The sequence below is a fragment of the Pan troglodytes genome, chromosome 7, assembly GCF_028858775.2.
Source record: "Pan troglodytes isolate AG18354 chromosome 7, NHGRI_mPanTro3-v2.0_pri, whole genome shotgun sequence".
Taxonomy (NCBI): domain Eukaryota; kingdom Metazoa; phylum Chordata; class Mammalia; order Primates; family Hominidae; genus Pan; species Pan troglodytes.
Window position 1 is genome coordinate 36,814,998 of NC_072405.2, and position 24,676 is coordinate 36,839,673.

Sequence of the window (24,676 nt, forward strand, 5' to 3'; positions counted from 1 at the left end):
CCAGGCTGGAGTGCAGTGGTGCGATCTTGGCTCACTACAACCTCCGCCTCCCGGGATCAAGCGATTCTCCTGCCTCAGCCTCCCGAGTAGCTGGGATTACAGGCATGCGCCACTATGCCCATCTAATTCTGTATTTTTAGTAGAGACAGGGTTTCTCCTCTTCTTTAGATCATGTTTTGACCTGAGAACTTAAGTTGTTCTTCTTACCAAGGCAAATACAGTTTTTGTTTTTTGTGTTTTTGTGTTATTTTGTTTGTTTAAAGGTAGAGAGGAATGAAGAGAATTGAAAGGTAAGTAAGAGCTTTCAAATTTACAAGACACAATTCCTCCACAGCCTTCCATCTTTTTAAAACAGCAATGACTTTATATGTTTTACTTTAAATCTGGCTGAAGAATGATGGTCTGTGTCTTCCCCATGGTCAGTAGTGAGAAGAAATTATGACTTATAGTGCATGCAGATGATAGAATTAGCTATTTCAAATAACATTTCCCTCTAATAATAATATTATCCTCGTGGAAAATGAAAAATTCTGAGAAGTTTAACCCATGACCCCGTAAATCAGAGATGACCATTATTGACAACCTGGTAGAGTTCTTTTCCTTTCAGTTTTTATTTGAAGTATATACAAAAGAAAATTGGGAAACTCTATATACAACTTAAAATCTTTCTTTATTTTAAATATTATAGTATCTCTGTTCTTCCAAAACATGTTTACTAATGGTTGCATAATAATGCATCATAAGCTGGGCGCAGTGGCTCACGCTTGTAATCCCAGCACTTTGAGAGGCCGAGGCGAGTGGATCACCCGAGGCCAGGAGTTCCAGACCTGCCTGGCCAACATGGCGAAACCCTGTCTTTCCTAAAAATACAAAAATTAGCTGGGCGTGGTGACATGTGCCTGTAATCCCAGCTACTCGGGAGGCTGAGGCAGGAGAATTGCTTGAACCCGGGGTGGGCGGAGGTTGCAGTGAGCCGAGATCGAGTCATTGCACTCCAGCCTGGGCGACAAGAGCTAGACTCTGTCTCAAAAATAATAATAATAATAATAATAATAATAATAATAATGCATCATATATGGCTATTTGATACCCTCTTATTACTGGGCAACCAGATTGCTATGTTCTTTTAAAAAATCATTTCAGGCCAGGTGTGGTGGCTCATGCCTGTAATCCCAGCACTCTGGGAGGCCAAGGTGAGCAGATCACTTGAGGTCAAGAGTCTGAGACCAGCCTGGCCAACATGGTGAAACCCTGTCTCTATAAAAGTACAAAAATTAGCCAGACATGGTGGCGCATGCTGTAATCTCAGCTACTCGAGATTCTGAGGCAAGAGAATCTCTTGAACCCAGGAGGCGGAGGTTGCAGTGAGCCGAGACTGTGCCACTGCACTCCAGCCTGAGCAACAGAGCAAGACTTCGTCTCAAAAAACAAACAAACAAAAAATCATTTTTGGAATAGGTATGTGCATACTAATACCAAATTCAAAGAAACAAAGGAAGTCCCTCTCCCATCACTATTCCCCAGTTACCCATTCTTCTCCTTGGATGAGACCACTGTTACCAGTTTCTGGTATATAATTCCAGAATATTCTAGGCATATAGTAACAAATATATATATATATATATATATTTTTTTTTTTTTTTGAGACAAAGTCTCACCATGTTGCTCAGGCTGGAGTGCAGAGGCATGATCATAGCTTACTGTAGGCTTCAACCCCCCAGCCTCAAGCAATCTTCCTGCCTTACTTAGCCTCTCAAGTAGCTGGGACTCTAGGCACATGCCGCTATACCTGGCTAATTTTTTTTTTTTTTTTTGGGAGACAGCGTCTCACTTTGTGACTCAGGCTAGAATGCAGTGGCATGATCTCGGCTCACTGCAGCCTCCAACTCCCAGATTCAAGCAACCCTCCTGCCTCAGCCCCCCCAAATAGCTGGCATTACAGGTACACACCACCACACTGGGCTAATTTTTGTATTTATAATAGAGATGAGTTTTCACCATATTGGCCAGGCTGGTTTCAAACTCCTGACCTCAAGTGATCTGCCCACCTTGGCCTCTTAAAGTGCTAGGATTACAGGTGTGAGCCACCTCTGCGCCAGGCCAACCTGACTAATTTTTAACTTTTGTAGAGACAGGGTCTTGCTATGTTCCCAGGCTAGAGTACAGTGCTGCAATCTTGGCTCGCTGCAGCTTTAACTTCCTGGGCTCCAGCAATCCTCCTACCTCAGCCTCCCGAGTAGTTGGGACTATGGGCACGTGCCACCACACCTGGCTAATTTTTGTATTTTTTGTAGAGATGGGGGTCTCGCCATAATACCCAGGCCAGTCTCAAACTCTTGGCCTCAAGCAATTGCCAGCCATGGCCTCCCAAAGTGCTGGGATTACAGGCAAGCCACTGTGCCTGGCCGTATATATTCTTTATTCTTTACAAGATGGTAGGACAATTCTATACCTCTGCTTTTTTTTTTTTTTTTTTTTTTTTTTTTTTTTTTTTTTTACCAATGACGTGTCTTGGAGATAGTTGCAACTTATTTACCCAGTCCCTCCTGGTAGACATTTTCATTGTTTCCAACGTGTTGCTAGGACAGACAATGCTGCAATATTCTTATACAGGTATGGCTTTTACCATGTTGCAGGACACCCATCAGACAAATTCCAAGCAGTCGAACTGCTGGGGCAAAGGGAATTTTTATTTGAAATGTTAACACTGCCCAATGGTTCTCCATGGTGGTTACATCTATTTATCTACCAGCAATACATGAAAGTTCTTGTTTCCCCACATCCTCACCAATATAGAATATTATCATTTAAAAAAATCTCAATCTGAGTCAAGAAAGATGGCATGCCATAATGAGGCTAAGCATCTTACATATTTTAGAGACATCTGCATTTCTTTTTCTATAGATTACTTGTTCATTTCCTTTGCTCATTTTTCTGCTGGGTTGTTGGTCTTTCTTTTTTTTCTTAATATAGATTTATAAGAGCTCTTTTAAAAAAATAAAGAAATTAGCCCTTTTCATGCAATCGATTTTTTTCCCTGCCTACTGTTTGGATTTATTTATGGTGTTCTGTTCCATGAAGAATATTTTAATTTTTATAGTCACAATTTAAAAATCTGCTTCTTCATTCTTGCTCACGATACATAAAATGAAGAAAGCAAGATTTTAAATTGCATATTTTCTTTTAAGACTTCTGGGTATCATGCAATACTCACAAAGGCTTCCTTTCCTGTTTTCTTTGAGGACTTTAATAGTTTCCTTTGGTTTTATCTGTCTTTTATCCTACTGAAATTTTTTTTCCAGAGAGTTGCTCAATTGTCCCTACACCATTTATTGAATAATACATTTTTTTTTTTTTGAGACAGAGTCTCACTCTGTTGCCCAGGCTGTTGTGTAGTGGCACAGTCATAGTTCACTGAAGCCTCAACCTTCTGGGTTCAAGTAATCCTCCCACTTCAGCTTCCCAAGTAGCTGGGACCACAGGCACATCACCACACCCACCTAATTTTAAAATGTTTTGTAAAGACGAGGTCTCCCTATGTTGCCCAGGCTAGTCTTGAACCCCTAGGCTCAGGCAATTCTCCCACCTTGGCCTCCCAAAGTGCTGGGATTACAGGTGTGAGCCGCCACACCCAGACCCATCTTTTCTCCTGCATTCATTTCTTTTTCTTCTTTTTTTTTTTTTTTTTTTTTTTTTTTTCTGAGACGGTGTCTTGCTCTGTCGCTCAGGCTGGAGTGTAGTGGTGCAATCTCGGCTCACTGCAAGCTCTGCCTCCCAGGTTCATGCCATTCTCCTGCCTCAGCCTCCCGAGTAGCTGGGACTACAGGCGCCCACCACCACGCCCAGCTAATTTTTCGTATTTTTAGTAGAGATGGGGTTTCACTGTGTTAGCCAGGATGGTCTCGATCTCCTGACCTCGTGATCCACCCGCCTCGGCCTCCCAAAGTGCTGGGATTACAGGCGTGAGCCACCGCGCCCGGCCCCGCATTCACTTTCTTAATTTTAAAAACTAAAGTTAACATGTCACACATATATGAATGCACACTGGCAGGTAATTTCTGGTCTTGCCAAACTCTATGAAAAGACTCAACAAAATGACTATCAGTTTTATATCTAAAATAATTTAACTTCACTTTAATACAGGACAGAATTACTTGTAAAAGAAAAAAAATAACAATCAGCTCCTTTTCCAAGGCCTGTATGAGCACACCTGCCCATCTGGATCTCTTTTAGTCTCATTCTCTTTTGTACATACCTCATTAGGTCCTTATTTTGAGCTTTTTTATTCATGAATGCCCTGTGCTCTACAATTGAGGACCTTATTGCAGCTGAATGCTGTGCAGTATAAGACCGTCCTGCTGATGAACCATTTCTTACATGTATATTTAGTTCCCCAACTAGATAATACTTCTTTGTTGTACACTAATGTGGCTTATACTTTTTTCCCCATTTGAGTTCTAAATAGAGTTGGAGATAAAGATGGTGGAGGTTAATCCAAATGTACAAACATATTGATCATCCCTTCTCTTTCTTAGTTTTGTGTGTGTGTGTGTATGTTTGTGTGTGTATGTGTGTTTGTGTGTGTATATGTATGTTTGTGTGTTTGTATGTTTGTGTGTTTATGTGTGTCCGTGTATGTGTGTGTTTATTTGTGTACACGTGTTTGTGTTTGTGCGTGTATTTGTGTGTGCATGTGTATATGTATGTGTGTGTTTGTGTGTGTATGTGTGTATATGTGTATGTGTGTTTGTGTGTATATTTGTGTTTGTGTATATGTGTGTGTGTTTGTATTTGTATATATTTGTGTGTGTGTATGTGTATATGTATGTGTGTATATGTGTATGTGTGTGTTTATGAGTATATGTGTGTCTAAGTGTACATTTGTGTGTGTTTGTGTGTATGTGTGTATATGTGTGTGTGTGTGTGCCTGTGTTTCCCCTTAACTTCTAGTTTCAAGTTTCAAGTTTCCTAAGGCTGTCCTCACAAAACACCATATACCCCTTCCTTGCCTTTACCTGTGCACAACGACAAAGGCTCCGGGGGTCCAGGAAAGAAAAGATGTATAAAGATAACACCCTTGGAAGCTTGGTCGTAAAGTCCAGGGCTTCTGCTGGAATTTTCTCTTGAAGCTTTCGACAGCAGAACATTTGCTGGGACAGCGAGCAGCGCTCCAACAGGCCTGTGAGGATTCTTCTTCTTTGAGAGTCTGTCCATTTGTCAAACTGGAAAAACAAAACAAAGCAAAATGTAAAAAGCTCCAGGTTTAGTCTGATAGCAGATTCATTATGAGTAAGACATGACAATGGCATAGAAAGGGAGTTTAGTAATTTATTTCTAGTATTTATTTCCCTAATCAGCAAATTCCATGCTTTGCCACCTGTCTTCTCTCACATTTATATGGGAGCATGTGCATGACCTAAGTGTGCACACAGAAGTGCATGTGACCTCAAAACTTGCAGTCACATATGAACAATAAATTGGGAGCTGGCCATATTCATAAACTGAGAATATATCTGCTTATAAAAGACAATTTTAAGATAAAATAACTGTGCAGCTCCTCCCCCCAAATAGTTTCTGCATTATCCCATCAGTGCTTAAAACAGCAGGACCAGAAACAAATCCTTGTATTCACAATTGGAGATAAAGTATTACAAGCAAATATCCCTCAGAAGGAAAGTATATTGGGGTAAATTCTCACTAGTATGTAAATGACTGATATGATTGGAGAGGATGTGTTGATAAAGGAGGACTTGAAGAGAGGAAGTGAATGCCAAAGGAAGCCAGGGTATGTCCAACACTTGGCTACTTCACAATTTTCCTCCGAGATTACCCTGAACAACACCCAAGATCAGGGAATGACCAAGGATGAGCACCTTGACACTGCCCAAAACCAAAAGAGAAAAAGGGAACAACACCTACCAGCTCAGTGAGCTACTTCACTGGAAGTCTAAATCTCTTTTCTTCCCTGGCCCATTGGGGAAGAGAAAATAGGGAAGTTTGAGCTGGTTGTATTTTTGTATATTATTGCATTTCACATATATTCAGTACAGTTATTATAAACAGAATTTTTTTTTTTGAGACGGAGTCTCACTCTGTTGCCTAGATTGGAGTGCAGTGGCGCAATCTCGGCTCACTGCAACCTCCACCTCCTGGGTTCAAGTGATTCTCCTGCCTCAGCCTCCCGAGTAGCTGGGATTACAGGCACGCGCCACCGCGCCTGGCTAACTTTAGTATTTTTAGTAGAGACAGGGTTTCACCATGTTGGTCAGGCTGGTCTCGAACTTCTGACCTCGTGATCCACCCACCTTGGTCTCCCAAAGTGCTAAGACTACAGGCGTGAGCCACTGTGCCCGGCTATAAACAGAATTTTATAATCTGTTTATAATTATTTTAGTCGTAATCATAAAATACACTGACTACCTAAAAAGGCACGTAAAGGAAAAATTTATTTTTTGCAAGCCTTACAACAAGTTAACTTCGTCACAGTTGTACAATGTATTTTAAATTTAATTTGATGGTTTTTTTTTCTTTTTGGCTTCACAAGGGTCAACTTGATATATATTTTTTAATTAGTAGTGTTAAAAAACAAAATGTCAACAAATTGCGTTTAAAGATCTAATTGGCTTTTATTAGCCATTCATGAATCAGGTAGCATCCCATCAAAAGAACAGATAAGAGCTCCTCAGAGCTGAGCAGAGGAGGTTGGTTGGCTTCAGGGGCAGAAATGTGTTGAAGAAAGGAGAAATAGGCCCCGTGTGGTGGCTCATGTCTGTAATCTCAGCACTTTGGGAGGCAGAGGCAGGAGAATCTCTTGAGCCCAGGAATTTGAAACCAGCCCGAGCAACACCCCATCTGCACAAAAAAATAAAAAGTTAGCTGGGTATGGTGGTGTACGCCTGTGGTCCCAGCTACTCAGGAGGCTGAGGTGAGAGAACTGCTTGAGCCCGGGTGGTGGAGGCTGCAGTGAGCTGTGGTCATGCCATTGCACTCCAGCCTGGGCAACAGAGAGAGGCCCTATCAATAAAAATAAAAAAATAATAAAAAATTTTTTAAAAAGCAGAAATAAGGAACAAAAAGTGGATTGATTGTTTCAGAGTTACTTATCTCATAAGATTAAAACAGAGGGGACTTTCTTATGCCAGCTCAGATAAACTGGGGCCCTTCAGATTGGTTGCTGTGAATCTCCTGTTTTGGGTTTTTTGTTGTTGTTGTTGTTTTGTTTTTGTTTTTGGTCCTGGTTTTCATTTTTAATTTAAACTGGCACTTTTTAAAGTTCAGTTTGATTACGTGAGAGTGCCTCCATTCTGGGTTGGTTTGGTCTGTTGGGGCCTAGTATAGGAGCTCAGTCCAAAACAATGGCCTTCCATAAATTTTAACATTAGAGGCGTGGTGGCTCATGCCTGGGAGGCCGAGGCCGGTGGATCACGTGAGGTCAGGAGTTCAAGACCAGCCTGACCAACATGGAGAAACCCCGTCTCTACTGAAAACACAAAATTAGCCAGGCATGGTGGTACATGCCTGTAATTCCAGCTATTCGGGAGTGTGAGGCAGGAGAATCGCTTGAACCCAGGAGGCGGAGGTTGCGGAGTGCCATTGCACTCCAGCCTGGGCAGCAAGAGCAAAAACTCCATCTGAAAAAACAAAACAAAACAAAACAAAAAAACAGTAGAATAACAGTAGAAATACTTCCTAAATAAAACTATTCACTACTATAGATTTATTCTATGACCCACAAATCTCACTTTGGAGACTATCACTGTGGTGGGGAGGAGGAGGACCCTAAAATGAAAAAACAAAAACTTTAACTGCGAAGACTACAGGAATAAAACTGATTCATATGTGAGTGTTCCCTGACATCTCCTAGCCCTGTTTCTATACAAGCTATATCTCCAACTCCCATAAAAGGAGACTTCTGGCCAGGCGCAGTGGCTCACACCTGTAATCCCAGCACTTTGGGAGGCCGAGGTGGGTGGATCACGAAGTCAGGAGATCGAGACCATCCTGGCTGACATGGTGAAAACCCATCTCTACTTAAAAAAAAAAAAAAATTAGCCAGGCATGGTGGCAGGCGCCTGTAGTCCCAGTTACACGGGAGGCTGAGGCAGAAGAATGGCGTGAACCCAGGAGGCAGTGCTTGCAGTTAGCCAAGATCATGCCACTGCACTCCAGCCTGGGCAACAGAGCAAGACTCCATCTTTAAAAAAAAAAGAGAGAGAGAGACTTCTTTCCCAGCTCTTTCAGATGGGTTCTCAGGAGAATGAGTGAAGAGAAACCCGGCCAGAATGGCTAAGGCCAGGGGAACTGGCCCTAGAAACTGAATTGATCTATAAAATAAAGAGCCAAAAGGAAGGTGAGAGGCGAGAGGGGAAGAACAGTTGGAAAGTTGGCTTGACGGGAGTTGTGGGCCTCACAGAGGCAATGGTAGCCTCTACGGCAGCTAGTGTGGGAGAGCTGGGGAGTGAAGGCAGATTGGAGGAGTATGGCTGTGAGTTTTGAACTGGATCTCCTGTTTTCCTTGAAAGAGACAAAATGAAGATTGGAATTCATTTTACTTATTTTTTATTTCATTCTGTTTTTTTAGAGACAGGGTCTCGCTGTGTCGCCCAGGTTGGCGTACAGTGGTGCAATCCTAGCTCACTACAGCCTCGATCTCCTGGGCTCAAGGGATCCTCCCACCTCAGCCTCCTGAGTGGCTGGGATGTGCTACCACATCCGGCCTGGAATTCATTCTAAAATTACTTTTGGGCAGTGCTATGTGAGTCTGGTGGGGCTGAGCTACGTTGAGACCCAGGATGATTACGGTTACAAAAAATTTTCATAAGATATTATGGCTGCCACAACAAAATCAAAGATAACTCAAAATGCCTAACAGTAGGGGATCAGCTAAACAAACTGTAATATATCAACACGATAGGGGAAAGCAGGGCATTATGGGTTGATGGTGGGCTTAGGAATAAGACAATTTGGTGTCTCACTCCCAATATTCTATTAGTACTTTTACTCATCAGAAATATGTCAGCCTCGATTTCCTCATTTATACATTAGAGATAATTACATCTACCTTGTAGGGTGGTTGTGAGGATTAAATACAATAATATATGTATAAAATTCCTAATAGAGTGCATGACTCATTGTAGACATGGCAGCTACTATTAGAAAATGTCACAGTGATGTTAAAAATAATATGTATGTGGGTTAAGTAACTATAAAAAAATGTGCGCATAAAATTACCATGTTTGCACATTGACAAGGATGGAAAGTGCATTGAGAATAAATGAGGTTAGCTCATCTACTTTCCTGCTGTCCCCAAAAGAGAATGGACTCAGGTTGCAGAATGAGTGATTTAACACGAATATAAAAGAACATTAGTATTACACAATACTGAAGAAATCTATAAAAGAAAACATTAAAACACTTTCCCCAGCGATTAAAAAGATAATTACATTGGTTCCTCATTTATTTCCCTGATTACAATGGTCAGAGGTAATTTGTTTGGCTTTGATAGGTGTTCTTTGCCTCAAGGGATTTTCCTTTCTAATTGTGTTTGTTTAGGCTAATAGAAAACTAATTTACATTCCTTAAACTACCAACTGAAGAAGGTTAGATGACTCAGAAGAATGCTGAACAGTAGGGGAAAATCCCTCTACAATTTAGAAGGTGCTAGAAATAATCCAAAAAGTAGATAATCCATGGAGGGGTTAACTGTACAGGAATTCAGTTATCCCCCACATCTCTTGCGTCACCTCTCAAGCAAAAATACCCCTAACTGAGTAGCCAGGGACCTCATGTATGAGATTGGGGGACCGTCAGGACCATTATTCTCCTATTCTAGCATCATGTACGGTACCTTGCTTCCCGATTCATTCCTGAAGGATGCCTTTTTTAAGGCTTTCTTGACTCAATATAACTGTGCACATCCTATTTTTAGAGTAGTTGTTACAAGGATTCTTGCTGCCATTTCAGGAAGTGAGAAGGTTGCTAGGGCGATCAGGTTCCACCCACCTCACACTGAATGGCAAAAAGAGGGTGGGAGGGGGATAAAGAGAGAGGCTTGTTTCTGTTGACTTATTGGTTATATGATCTCTTCTGGTTGAGTTTCTGAGTCCTATTATCAAAAATTTAATTTCACAAAGTGTAAATATGTTTTTGTCTTAAAAGTTTCAAACAGGGCTGGGCGAGGTGGCTCACATCTGTAGTCCCAGCACTTTGAAAGGCCAACACGGAAGGATTGCTTGAGCCCAGGAGTTCAAGACCAAAACCAGCTGGGCAACATTGCGAGATCCTGTTTCTTAAAATAAAAAATAAAATAAAATAAAAAGATGGGCATGTTGGCGTATGCCCGTAGTCCCAGCTACCCGGGAGGCTGAGGTGGGAGGATCACTTGAGCCCAGGAGGTAGAGGTTGCAGTGAGCTGAGATCACGCCACTGCACTCAAGCCTTAGCTACAGAGTAAGACTCCATCTTGAAAAAAAAAAAAAAGTTTCAAGCAGGCACACATAGAATCAATAGAATAAAAAATGAAAAGCTTCTTTAACACTGCTCCGCATTAAATCTCACTTCATCTCCCACAGATAACCACTGTTCAAAAGTTTGATGTTCATGCATTTCCTTTTTTTCTAATTAAAAAAAATTTTTTTTATTAGGGCCGGGCATGGTGGCTTATGCCTGTAATCCCAGCACTTTGGAAGGCCGAGGCAGGCGGATCACCTGAGGTCAGGAGTTCGAGACCAGCCTGACCAACATGGAGAAACCCCATCTCTACTAAAAAAAAATTACAAAATTAGCTGGGCATGGTGGCACATGCCTGTAACCCCAGCTACTCGGGAGGCTGAAGGAGGAGAATGGCTTGAACCTGGGAGGCGGAGGTTGTGGTGAGCCGAGATTGCACCATTGCACTCCAGCCTGGGCAACAAGAGCGAAACCCTGCCTCAGAAAAAAAAAAAAAAAATTGTTTTCAGCGACAAAGTCTTGCTATGTGGCCCAGGCTGGAGTGCAGTGGCTATTCACAGGCATGATCATGGTGCACTACAGCTTCAAACTCCTGGGCTCAAGTAATTCTCCTGCTTTAGTCTCTGGATTAGCTGGGACTTAAGGCATGGCACCACCATGCCTGGAAGATTGTCATGCATTTCTATACATTCACACACACACATATCTCCATCAGCTTAGTGGCAGTGAAATAAATTAGAGTACACCCATCCCAGGGAATACTATGTAGCAGTTTAAAAAATAAACAAAATGGCTGGGAGTGGTGGCTCACGCCTGTAATACTAGCACTTTGGGAGGCCGAGGCGGGTGGATCACAAGGTCAGGAGTTCAACACCAGCCTGAAAACATGGTGAAACTCTGTCTCTACTAAAAATACAAAAATTAGCTGGGCATGATGGCGCACACCTGTAATCCCAGCTACTCAGGAGGCTGAGGTAGGTGAATCTCTTGAACCCAGGAGGCGGAGGTTGCAGTGAGCCGAGATCGCGCCAATGCACTCCAGCCTGGGCGACAGAGCGAGACTCCGTCTCAAAATAATAATAATAATAATAGGCCGGGCGCGGTGGGCTCACGCCTGTAAACCCAGCACTTTGGGAGGCCGAGGCGGCTGGACCACGAGGTCAGGAGATCGAGACCACAGTGAAACCCCGTCTCTACTAAAAATACAAAAAAAATTAGCCGGGCGCGTTGGTGGGCACCTGTAGTCCCAGCTACTCGGGAGGCTGAGGCAGGAGAATGGCGTGAACCCGGGAGGCGGAGCTTGCAGTGAGCCGAGATCGTGCCACTGCACTCCAGCCTGGGCGACAGAGCAAGACTCCGTCTTAAAAAAAAAAAAAAATCATAATAATAATAAACAAGTGAACAAAATGTAGCCACATATGTCCTGATATGTAATGAACTCCAGAGCTTTTTGTCTTCTCATTCAGTCATAGCAGGATGAATATGGCATTTTCTATTTACTCAATTTACTACTGATACCATTACTACTGATACCTTTCCAATAGGAAGAAAGAAAAAGGAGGAGGAGGAGCAATATCTTGGCACATGCTTTTTCATGCCTTTTCATGTTCTAAATGAATATTTCTCTAGTATACATAAATAGAGGCTCAAAGGGTACGTGCATTTAACATTTTAACAGATCCTGTCAAATTGTCTTTAAAAGGTCTTTACCAGGTGAATTTAAAAGTATCTTCCTGCTTTCCAGTGAATCCTTTCTTACAGGGTATATTATATATTATTATCTAGCTCTTCAATTTTTGCCATATAGGCAAGGAAGAGAGAATTGGGGAATTTCGTTGTTTTCATTTGCATTTCCCTGATTTTGGTAAAATTGAGCATATTTTATATGCTTGTTGTTCATTTTTTATAATATTCTTCATTCTTATATTAGCCCATTATTCTGTAGGGATATTTGTATTTTTCTTATTGACTTGTAGGAACTCTTTATATATCCTGGATATTAATCATTTTGCTATCATGCAATTTGCAAAACAGTTTTCCTTGTTTCTCTTTTGAATTCTAACTCTGATTATGGTTGTTTCCAGCAAGTTAAAAGTGATGCCATCTACTTTATTAAAATGGGTTATTATGTTACTATTATTTATATTAGCAACAGAGCAGAAGCTGAGAGAAAATCTGAGATTCTTTCTCTTTTCACTTCTCCTGTGGTGTTCGCTCTCAATTTGGGAGGGAATCACCTTTTCTAACAGGGATTGAAGGGCAGAGAAGATTTGAGAGGAAGGGGATTAAGTAGTAGCATGAAACAGCAAAGTAGAAGAGCTTTTCAGTTTCTCTTAATTATTTTATTTGCTGTTGTACAGAACATTAGACAGATATGGCCAAATATAAAAATACTTCCGGACTGTCTATCATTGAATACAATTCATATTATATTTTATCTCTCACTGTCTAGATTCTTTTTTAAAAAATGATTTCACTTCTAATACTAGATTAAACTTTAAAACTAAGACAGTGCTTGATGTCTACAGTGAAAATCCCAAGTAATGCTAAGTAAAAACACTGGTATCCTTATTTCCCCCTTCCTTCCTTCCTTCCTTCCCTCCTTCCTTCCTCTCTCTTTCTTTCTTTCGAAAATGCATTTCTTATGTTACTGTCTTGTCCATGAAACACACAAACAAAGAAAATCTAAAAATTAAAATGGAGACAGAAATGTAAATAAAGATAAATTATAAATATCTCCTTTAAGCCCAATTCATTGGGTTTTTGCAGGGGTACATAGGCTACCATATGACTTAGTGATTTTAAGGAATAAGTTTGTTTGGGGAAAGGAGAAAAACAAGAGACCATTATTTATTGATTTAGAAAATATCTGTTAATGCCTGGTAAGCATCAAGGAATGTACAACGAAAAACAGGAAGAAGCCAGCCCTGCCTCCGTAGATTACTCTCTTGAAGAAAGAAAACAGAGAATCTCAAAAAAAAAAAAAAAAAAAAAGCCCAGAGATGGATATTTTGATCATCACCCAGGGATGGCCATTGAGACTTTGTGTCCCTCCTTTTGAGGAACAGATGAGAAAGTCCTAGTTTTTGATGAAGGATAGTTGTATCTTGTTAGGTAAAAACATAACATTGTTACAGTTCTTGTATGGAAGTGTCAGGATCTATAGAAGGGTATATATAAATGCTGAGTAGCCAAATGGGTAAACTGTGCTGGTTACTAAGCTACTGTCCCCCAGATCCAAATTCATCTTTCTATTTTGGGGTTTGTTTGTTTTGGGACATGGTCTTGCTCTGTTGCCCAGGCTGGAGTGCACCAGTGCAACAGCTTACTATAGCTTTGAACTCCTGGGCTCAAGCAATCCTCCTGCCTTACCCATCCCAAGTAGCTGGGACTATAGGAAAGCACCACCATGCCTGGCTAATTTTTTTAATTATTATTTTTGTAGATATGGGGTCTTGTTATGTTGCCCAGGCTAGTCTCAAACTCCCGGCCTTAAGCTCTCCTCCTCCCTCAGCCTCCCAAAGTACTGGTATTACAGTTGTGAGCCATTGCACCTGACCCATATCCACCTTTCTGTGCTCTACTTTGTGAGCATAGAAGGCAGGATCTCTTGGGCTGGGCATGTGGTTCGCACCTGTAATCCCAGCACTTTGGGAGGTCAAGGGGGCGGGGGTGGATCACCTGAGGTCAAGAGTTCAAGACCAGCCTGGCCAACATGGTGAAACTCCATCTCTACTAAAAATACAACAAACTAGCCAGGCATAGTGGTGGGCACCTGTAATCCCAGCTACTCAGGAGGCTGAGGCAGGAGAATCACTTGAACCCGGGAGGCGGAGGAGGTTGCAGTGATCCGAGATGGCACCATTACACTCCAGCCTGGGCAACAAGAGCAAAACTCCGTCTCAAAAAAAAAGAAGGCAAGATCTCTATCACCATATTTCTCCTTTGACAGCTGGCTCCCTGATAAATGCTGCCAATGAGGAGGAAGGTGCTAGAGGGAAACTGAGGGAGGAGAAACTTACTCCTATTTGGTTGCTGTTCCTATCAGGATCACCTAACTCTTGACCCTGACAGTAGCTGTTGATTCCAAGGTCCAGTTTTTTTCCCATACACCCAGAACCATCATGCTTCACCAACTGTATCAGAACCAGCTGGCTGTGTGTCATCTACTTTATTCCACAGAAATCTGGCTTCCCTATGGGGCTGAAGGTCTTCCCTCTGAGCTCTCAGTACCAGGAAAGCTGATGGTAGCTAATTCCCACAGTTCTGTCTCCCTGGGACCTCAGCATTCCCTTTTTGTCTCTTCTGTTCTCCAATATTTGCTTAACCAATCCTTTTCATTGAATTATGTCTGTTAAAATAAGATACAACTTCTGTTTTCCTGACCAAATCCTAACTGATACCTACAGAAAGCACCTGCCATGCTTCTCAGGAAATGAGGAAGCACTCCCTTAAATCCAAGCTGAATTCTCTGGCCTCTGTGATAATGCTACAGACTGAATGTTTACATCACCCCCAAATTCATGTTGAAATCTCAACCCCCCAGTGTGATGGGATTAGGAGGTGGGGTCTTTGTGAAGTGATTAGGTCATGAGGGTGGGGCCCTCATGAAGGGGATTATTGTCCTTATAAAGAAGACCCCAGATAATTCATTCTCCCTCTTCTGCCATGTGAGGACACAGTGAGGAGGTGGCTGTCTATGAAGAGAGGCTTCAGCAGACACTGAATCTGCCAGCACCTTGATCTTGAGCTTCCTAAGCCTCTGGAACCATGAAAAACAAATGTCTGGGTTTTTTTCTTTCTATCCAAGTTGAGTAAAATATGTCTGTTATTTATAAGCCACCCAGTCTGATTTTTTAATAGCAGCCTGAAAGATGCAAAACATAACATAATGCAAAAATAGTATTTTTAAATGTTTACCCATTTGCCAAGCAGGGCTCTTCTTTCTTCAAATACCTACAGTAAGTAAAAAAGAATATGGTAATTTCATATACCATAGTTCAAAATACCCATTACAAGAAAGATATCATTAAGGGATAGGTGAATAAACATTCATTGTATCAACTGAATATTAAAAGGCAGATTTTACTCCTGAGGTTATATATTTTTACCCTGAGCAAGGTTTCTCTCTCTTTTTTTTTCTTTCAGTTTCTACATGTGGAATAATTCACATGAAAGAAGAAGTAATAAGGCTGGGTTCAGTGGCTCACACCTGTAATCCTAGCACTTTGGGAGGCCAAGGCAGGCAGATCATTTGAGCTAGGGAGTTTAAAAGCAGCCTGGGCAACATGGTGAGACTCTATCTCTACAAAAATACAAAAAATTAGCCAGGCGTGGTGGTGTGTCCCTGTAGTCCCAGCTGAGGCTGAAGTGGGAGGATCGCTTGAGCCCGGGGAGTTGAGGCTGCAGTGAGCTATGATCACGTCACTGTACTTCTAACCTGGGTAACAGAGCCAGACCCTGTCAAAAAAAAAAAAAAAAAAAAAAAAAGAGAAAGAAGAAAAGAAAAAATGAAAGAAAAGAAAAGAAAAAATAGTTTTTTTTAAAGTGAAAGAAATTTTAAAAATGGAATTATAAAGAGAAATCAATTTTAGAATTTGAAAGGAGATGAAAAAACTAACGAAAAAACAGGAACATGAAACTCCCCCATCTGAAATGTTTCAATATTAATAGTATGAGAATTTACAAAACAAGTGAATGATCAGTTCTGTTTTTCTATTTCAGTGTATACACATATCACATATGTGATAAGTACGCACATATGTGTATAAGTATGTACACATCTGTAGGATTAGAAATGTGTGTGTGTGTGCACCTCTGAGCTTCCACTTGAATACTTGTTGGTATAGGTTTATTACAGTATATTATTTAGGACAGAAACTAAGTCTTATTCACCTTGACATCTCCAGTAGAATGCTTACAGAGGATGTTACAGGTATCTATGTTTATTGAATTGAAAGAATGTGATTGTGAGAATGAATATCCTTATGGATGTATCAGTACAATGTGAGTATCTTTACATATTGGTGTTGAGGTGGTTTTCTGAGCATCAGTGCATATGTATATTTCAGTGAGTGAGGAAAGGAAGACTAACGTGGGGACACGTGGCAGAGAAGGGGGTTATTAAGAGAGGAAGAGAGAGTCATGAACATATGTGAATGTCTCACTTGCTTTATCCCATACACCCTCTGTCAGCTTTCAAAATTGGGATTGATGTTTTTCCCTCCTCTTGGCACTTGCTACATTCTCTAGCGCTGTAAGAATGTTCCCACTTGGGAGAGGTGGCTCAGGCCTATTTCTTCTCTTTTTATGGAAGAGGCTGAGGAGCTGGTTTTATGCTTCCCACACATCATGCTTTCCTTCCTTTTTTAACTCTCAAGCTCTGGTTGCCAAGGACATACAAAATAGGAATTGAAATAACTGGTTCAACCACCACTTTGGGACCAGTGAAATGTCAGTTTTGCTCTTGGCCAGGGAATCTCTTCTGTCACAGACAGACACTTTTTGCACATAAGAGAAGAAGAAAAAGACCCTCCCCTGCAGCTAACTGCCACCTGGGCTACCAGGACCCTCAAATAATGGCAACAGATAAACTCAGAATTTCTAGATGAAAAGAAGTAGAGGAGAATCTGTAGAACACAGAAGATTCAAAGTATCTGGATTCAAATATTGTCTGAATTCTTCTCTATCAATCATGCATCGCCCAACCCATGCAACCAATGTTGTCACTTTTCTGATGTCCAGGGATTTCTCTCCTCCTAACTCCTACTCAATTTATAGTTCACGCTTCACTTAGACCTTGCAGTGTTTGTTTTGCTCTCTAGTGGTTTCTGTTAATTTTATCTTCCCAAGTAGATTACAACCACTTTCTCTTACATGCTCCACAGAACCCTCAAGTACAGAGTCCATGGAAGGCCCTCAATAAACCATTTTGCTGATTGACTAACAACAACAAGAAAGCTTCAGAAGTCATAGAATTTTAGAGCTAAAATGAATCCTAAAGGTCTTTTTGTTCGATTCCTATATTTTAGAAAGGATAAGCAGAGGACCAAAGAGGTTATATTTACAGATATTTTAAAAATCCCTGGGTCCAAACTATGTGTTCAGCTCAACACTGCACTTGATTCCTCACCAGATCCTTGGTCTTTCCCATTCTGACTTCCAGCCTTACATTCTTGATGAACTTCTGCCCATGCTTTGGTCTGACTATAGGAAGAAGAAGAGACTACAACAGAGCTTCAAGAGGAAGTTGAAGCATGGTGTCCAATGATGGTGTGGCCCACTGGAAACAAAAGGAAACTGACTTAAAGGGGAAAAGACAGTCAACAAGAAGGTAGTAGAAAAGGAATAGGGTGGATGTTGGGAAGTGCTATGCAGGTTAAAACACGAGACAAAGTCTAAACAGAGTCCACACAAGTCCAGCTCTTTACCAGAAGGCATCTAGACTCAAGTAGAAACTGATGGGACAGAAGGGGTAGAGGAAAGACACTAGACTGAAAGTCAGGAGACCTCAGATCTGGTTCTGACTCTACCCTTGACAAGACATATCATTTTGGGCAGATAATTTTGTTGTCAGGTTCTCAGTTGGACTTATAGTCTTATACACCCTGGTTTGGAGCAAGTCTTTATTTCAGAGATTTGCAATCAGGTTCTTCATTTTAAAGAGCTGGAAAACAAAGTATTTCTTCCAAATGGAAATATTAAAATGGATCTTCTTTTCTTGCAAGATGCTGCAGTCTGTTTATATCACAGTTTACTCAAAGCCTGCTGTTAAGTCAAAAATCCCACGGTTGTTATTTTAGTCTGTTGACACTGTGGTTACATATTTTACCGTGTGACATCATTACAATGTAGGAGTGAGATATTTAGGGGCCCCTAAATAATGATTGATTGATGGTAACTGGGTGCTTTTTCTCAGAACACTTTTTTAACATGTACTGTACAACATGTGTGAACCATACCCTAAAATAAATGTGGATCACTTTCCTTTCTTTTAAAAAACTGTGTATATTTAAGGTATACAACTTGATGTTTTGATATACACATACATAATGAAATGTCAAGGAAATTATCCTATCCGTCATCTTCCATAGTTACCTTTCTATGTATGTGTGATAAAGATCACTTTCAATTAAAACACTAGTTGGCAAAGAAATACACACTTTAAAAACATTCCTTCACCCAAAATTCACAATGCTTGAATAACTTACTAATCTGTTATATATGCCTATCCTGATGACGCAGTTTTTTTTTTTAGGCGTCTAAATTTGAATTTAGAGAATTCAATCTTCTGCTTAAAACCTGCTGTGAAGTTAAAATCCTGTGACTCTTATTTTAGTCTAAGATAGTTACATATTTCACATTTTACTACAGAATAGAAGAAAGACAAAATTAAAACAAAAACAAAAAACAGGGCCTTAAAATTTCACTGATCATTGGTGACAAATGCCCTCATTTAGAAGTATGGAAGCCCCTTGAAATTATTGTCTGGATGCCTTTTGGCCAGCTGTCTCCTCGGGCATCTATTTTTAATTCCTTTCACACAGTTAGAATGTTAGATCCAGAAGGGACCTTCAAGGTCATCTGATCCAATCCACTCATTTTACAAAGGAGGATAAAGCCCAGAGAAGGTAAAACTGGTACAGCTGATTTGAAACCAGAGTTTTCAATTCCAGAGTTATTGTTCTTTGTTTACTTATATGTATGGGTGTGTGTGTGTGTATAATATACGATACATATTTATGTTCTAATTTGTTTTAAAATTGGAAACATTGCTGCATTGTATGAAGTAAGAAAATGAAAGCTTTCTCTTCTAACACACCCTCCTCTGTCCACCAACACCCATATAACTCTTTGGGAAAAACCAGTATTAACAGTTTGATATAGCTGGGCATGGTGGTTGACGCCTGTAATCCCAGAGCTTTGGGAGGCTGAGACAGAGGTTCACTTGCACTCAGGAGTTTGAGACCAGGCCTTTTCTCTAATAAAAACAAAAACAAATTAGCCGGGCATGGTGGTGTGAGCCTGGTGGTCCTAGCTACTTGGGGGAATGAGACAGGAAGATAGCTTGAGCCCAGGAGGTGGAGGCTGCAGTGAGCCGTGATTGTGCCACTGTACTGCAGCCTGGGTGACAGAGTGAGATCCTCAAAAACAAACAAACACCAGCTTGGCATAATCATACACAAATTCTATGTGTGTGACTCTGCATTTGTACACAACTTACGTGTATATATACACACAAAGATTTTTAAAAATAATTTTATGCCACACAAGAACCTAACTAAACCAAAAAACTATTATTATTATTTTTGGAATAAAATGGGAGTTCGGGACAATAAAATACATATTATCTTGAGAAGTGATCATTACATTGGATAAAAATCTATTAAAGAACCAATGAGTACTGTGATGTACTCATTCCCCTCCAGAACTGAAGGATTTATTTCCCCACCTGTTGGAAGGCTGTTGGTTGACAGGTACAAGCTTGAGAGAGCTGCCTTGCCCAAGGTCAGACCTGGTGGGGGTGGGTAGGCAGCTAGCAGCCACTGAATGTTCGGTCAGTGTGGAAGTATAAAAACCAGACCCTCTCCCTCCCTTCCCCCTTGCCACAATGTAAGACAAATGTTGGGGTTTGGATCTCTGTCCCCACCAAATCTCATATCAAATTGTAATCCCCGGCTGGGCACAGTGACTCATGCCTATAATCCAGCACTTTGGGAGGCCAAGGCCAGTGGATCACTAAGGTCAGGAGTTCAAGACCAGCCTGGCCACCATGGTGAAACTCCATTTCTACTAAAAATATGAAAATTAGCCAGGTGTGGTGGTGGGTGCCTGCAATCCCAGCTACTCAGGAGGCTGAGGCAGGAGAATCGCTTGAACTGGGAGGCAGAGGTTGCAGTGAGCCGAGATCACGCCATTGCACTCCAGCCTGGGCAACACAATGAATTCTGTCTCCAAAAAAAAAAAAAAAAAAATTGTAATCCCCTATGTTGGAGGTGGGGCCTGGTGGGAGGTGATTGGATCATGGGGGCGGTTTGTCATGGTTTAGCACCATCCCCCTAGTGCTGTCATCAGCGGGAGTGAGTTCTCATGAGATCTGGTTGTTTAAAAGTGTGTGGGACCTCCTGTCTCACTCTTCCTCCTGCTCCTGCCATATAAGATGCCTCCTCCTGCTTTGCCCTCTGCCACGATGGAAAGCTCCTTGAGGCCGCCCCAGAAGCAGATGCCATTATGTTTCCTGCACAGCCTGCAGAACTGTGAGCCAATTAAACCTATTTTCTTTATAAATTACCCAGCCTCAGGTGTTTCTTTACAACCAATCTGAAGCATCATGGCAGCTTCAGGGAGTCCTATGGGGTCAGTGGAGACCTCACTGAGACTGCATTCCAGCCCAACTTCTTCCTTTGCCCTGCATCTGACCCTTTTCTCTCCTTTTCCTTTTATTTCCTTCCCTTCCCAGGTGCTGATCCTGAAAGTCCTCTCCAGTCAATGCTCTACATGCTAATCTCCGAATCAGCTTCTCTAAAAATCGAATTCCAAGAGGTATTCAGGCAATTTTTTGCCTCCTAAGACACTTTTCTTCTCCACAGCTGCTAAATTGATCAAGACTCGTAATTTTTCGAAGAAAATTTCTGAAAATCAAGGAATCTAATTAATGCGTATTTGAATTCAAGTCACTTTTTCACATGTGTGTAAAACCTTCACAATTCTATGGGAAGACAGAATTCAAAATGAGACCCTGAAGTTTTGGTAGGGGAAGCAGATAAACTGTTATATAAACTGTGGGAGAGCTTTGAGCATTGCAAACAGGTGCTCAGTAAATTACTGTTGAGCTGGATAAAAACTATTTTCTTTCTTTCTTTTTTTGGAGACAGGGTCTCTCTCTCTCTATCACTCAGGCTGGAGTGCAGTGGTACAATCGTGGCTTACCCCAACCTCCAACTCCTGGGCTCAAGCGATCCTCCTGCCTCAGCCTCCCAAGTAGCTGGGACCATAGGCATGCACCATCACGCCAGGCTAATATTTTATTTTACTTTTTTTTTTTTTTTTTAAATAAAGATGAGGTCGCATTATGTTGCTCAGGCTGGTCTTAAACTGTTGGCCTCAAGCGATCCACCGGCCTCACCCTCCCAAAGTGCTGGGATTACAGACCTGAGCCACTGTGCCTGGCCCCCAAAATTTTTTCAATAGATTTGCTTGGTGTTCCTGGCTAGATGAAGGCTGAATCTCTCTCTCTCCCTCTTTCTCTGCCTTTCCTTTTGTTTCTCCTGGTCCGTCTATTTTTTTTCTCATTCTCTTTCCTCTTTCCTCATTTCCTTTATCATTTTCCTTTTTCAGTCTCTCTCCATTTTATTTCTCACTATTCCAATCTCTACCTTGGCCCTTCTGTTCCTCTTCTAAAATTGCTCATCAGTAGAAACTGATTCGACTAGAAATAGAAGGTACTGAGCAGGAGGGTTCAGGTTTGATGACGGCTTTGCCAAGGGATGAGCCCATCTGTTGAGTTTAGAGGGGCAGAGGGGCAAATCCAGGCTAAGGACACAAAGATGAAGAGGCAGGAAGACAAGAGTCAATGGAACAGGTACCAGGGAGTAGACCTGAACTCTGATTCAATTTCTTTTTTCTTTTTCTTTCTTTCTTTTTTTTTTTTTCCTGAGACAGAGTCTCACTCTGTTGCCCAGGCACTGAGTGTAGTGGTGCAATCTTGACTCACTGCAACCTCCACCTCCTGGGTTCAAGTGATTCTTCTGCCTCAGCCTCCCGAGAAGCTGGGACTATAGGGGTGCATCACCATGCCCAGCTAATTTTTATATTTTTTAGTAGAGATGGGGTTTTACCATGTTGGCCAGGCTGGTCTTGAATTCCTGACCTCAGGGGATCCACTCGCCTTGGCCTCCCAAAGTGCTGGGATTACAAGTGTGAGCCACTGTGCATAGCCCTGACTCCATTTCTTATGCTTCAGGAACCAAACCAGGTTCCTGGAGGTACAGAGAGAAAAGACGGAATCTCAACTCTTCATGCATGGGAGTTGACTGGGAAAGCCAGTAAACAGTGATGAGAGCAAAGAAAAGGAAGCAGGACACAGGGGGAGGCTTCACAGAGGAAAGGACATTTGAATGGACTCAGATAGGAGGCGAGGGCGAGAGCACATGCAAAGGCATGGAGGTGTGGGAGAGCAGGGTTCACCCGGGGGCCCTGAGCTGGGCCTGGGCATCGGATGTGAGGGAGCAGTGGCAGGGGTGGAGCCGGGAAGTTGGCTGAGGTCAGATCATGAAAGATCCTCAACGCTATGCCTGGGGGTATTGGAATTTACTCTTGGGAGTGGAGTCTATTATTGGTTTCACATAATAGAATCGGAATCTTAGAAACATCTCTCTCGGACGAGAATAGAGGATGGAGTGGCAGGGAGAGAGCCACTGAAAGCAGTTAGGGGGTGACTGCAGTGTACTAGGCAAAGGGTGCAGACAGTGTCAGCTGAGAATGGAGCTGGAAGTAGATAGGCGGGTGGAGAAGAGAGGCCTGAATGAGAGATTGGGAGGAGGACTCAGAGTACCGGAAAGCAAATTACATATGGAGGCAAGGGAGCGTTGGTAGACACTTCTCTGTGTGCCTCTCACACTCTGAAACATCTTGGCATGCCAAGAATGCAAGGGCCTGAGCATTCGTGGCGAGTGCAGTGGCTCACGCCTGTAATCCCAGCACTTTGGAAGGCTGAGGCGGGTGGATCATGAGGTCAAGAGGTCGAGACCATCCTGGCCAACATCGTGAAACCCTGTCTCCACTAAAAATACAAAAATCAGCTGGGTGTGGTGGTGTGCGCCTGTAGTCCCAGCTATTCAGGAGGCTGAAGCAACAGAATCGCTTGAACCCGGGAGGTGGAGGTTGTAGTGAGCCGAGATCGCACCACTGCACTCCAGTCTGGTGACACAGTGAGACTCTGTTTCAGAAAAAAAAAAAAAAAAAAAGAATGCAAGGCCCTGAGCATTCGTGACTTGGGCCATTCTTGCAGGTTGTGTCTGCAGTAAGGCAACCTTGAGGGATGAGGTAATGTCTCCCTTTGGGAGCAACAGCAGGCTGACTTACTGCTTACTATGAAAAGCAGTGGATGCCCTGGGCTTATTGTTCCTCAGCTGGGTGCAAACCACTGTTACGTGTATCATTTACCTGGGCCCTATGTGTCACACCTGTGGGACGGGGAGGACCAGCAGAACCCATGCAAACATAATGTTCATGCCATTCGCTGCTTTGTGAGTAAAGTTGTTTTTGACCCAAGAATCTCATCTTTTATTGTGAAACAGCAGAGTCTTCTATTCCATAAGTCACAGGCTAACTTATTAGCTTGTAATCTGGGGGAAAATCAAATCCCAGACTGGACAGGGAGAAGCAGAATTTCTGGCTTGATTGACTTGGTATAAAATAGTGCCTCTCATAGTGGGGAGGAACTGGTGTGTAGGAGCAAGAGGATGAGGTCAGTTTTATATATGGTGATTGTGTTTTCCTGAAAAATAGGTGTGGTCCTTGCATACAGCGATTGGTCACTGGAGCTCACAGACCTGTTGGTAAATTCTGTCCCTAACTGAAGCAGGAATAGAAACCCCTAGAGGCTGGTCAGTCTCACACCCCAGCCGTCCACCGTGATCCTTTAGTGTATTCCGCTAGCACCTTCCCAGAGTGCAGGTGGAAAATAAACGTCTTTGTTGTTGTTGTTCTTATTGTTGTTGTTGTTGAGACAGAGTTTCCTCTTGTTGCCCAAGCGGGAGTGCAATGGTGTGATCTTGGCTCACTGCAACCTCCGCCTCCTGGGTTCAAGCGATTCTCCCGCCTCAGCCTCCTGAGTAGCTAGGATTACAGGTACACACCACCACGCCCAGCTAATTTTTTTTTTTTTTGTATTTTTAGTAGAAACGGGGTTTCACCATGTTAACCAGGCTGGTCTCGAACCCCTGACATCAGATGATCCACCTGCCTTGGCCTCCCAAAGTGCTGGGATTATAAGCATGAGCCACCGCACCCAGCCATGAAAATAAACGTCTTAAGAGAACCTGAGTAATGTGAATAATCAGTTGAAATGTATGCATTTTATGTATCTTGTTAAATGTGCAGCATTACCCAGCAACCTCAACTATACCAAGAAAACTGGGTTTGGGGGAATGCCATGGACCACTCTCTCCTTTCTCAGTCCTGGTGGTTCCAGGGGAGAACAAGTGATGGAAGAAAAAAGGCGAGT

The 24,676-nt window shown here is 42.2% G+C and overlaps 1 protein-coding gene across 8 annotated transcripts in view; it reads right to left on the reverse strand.

The window, feature by feature from the left end:
• Nucleotides 1-24,676, reverse strand: part of FBXO16 (F-box protein 16) — a 62,500-nt gene that overhangs the window by 30,228 nt on the left and 7,596 nt on the right. For 5 of the 8 annotated variants that reach the window (XM_009455108.5, XM_009455112.5, XM_009455109.5 and 2 more), the window contains exons 3-4: nt 15,370-15,405; nt 5,016-5,222 (exon numbers count right to left, since the gene is read on the reverse strand). In XM_009455108.5, coding sequence (XP_009453383.4) covers nt 5,016-5,222; nt 15,370-15,405 — 243 coding nt within the window. The remainder of the gene's footprint in view (nt 1-5,015; nt 5,223-15,369; nt 15,406-24,676) is intronic. The other 3 variants (XM_009455111.5, XM_016959281.4, XM_063816263.1) reach the window with 1 other exon arrangement.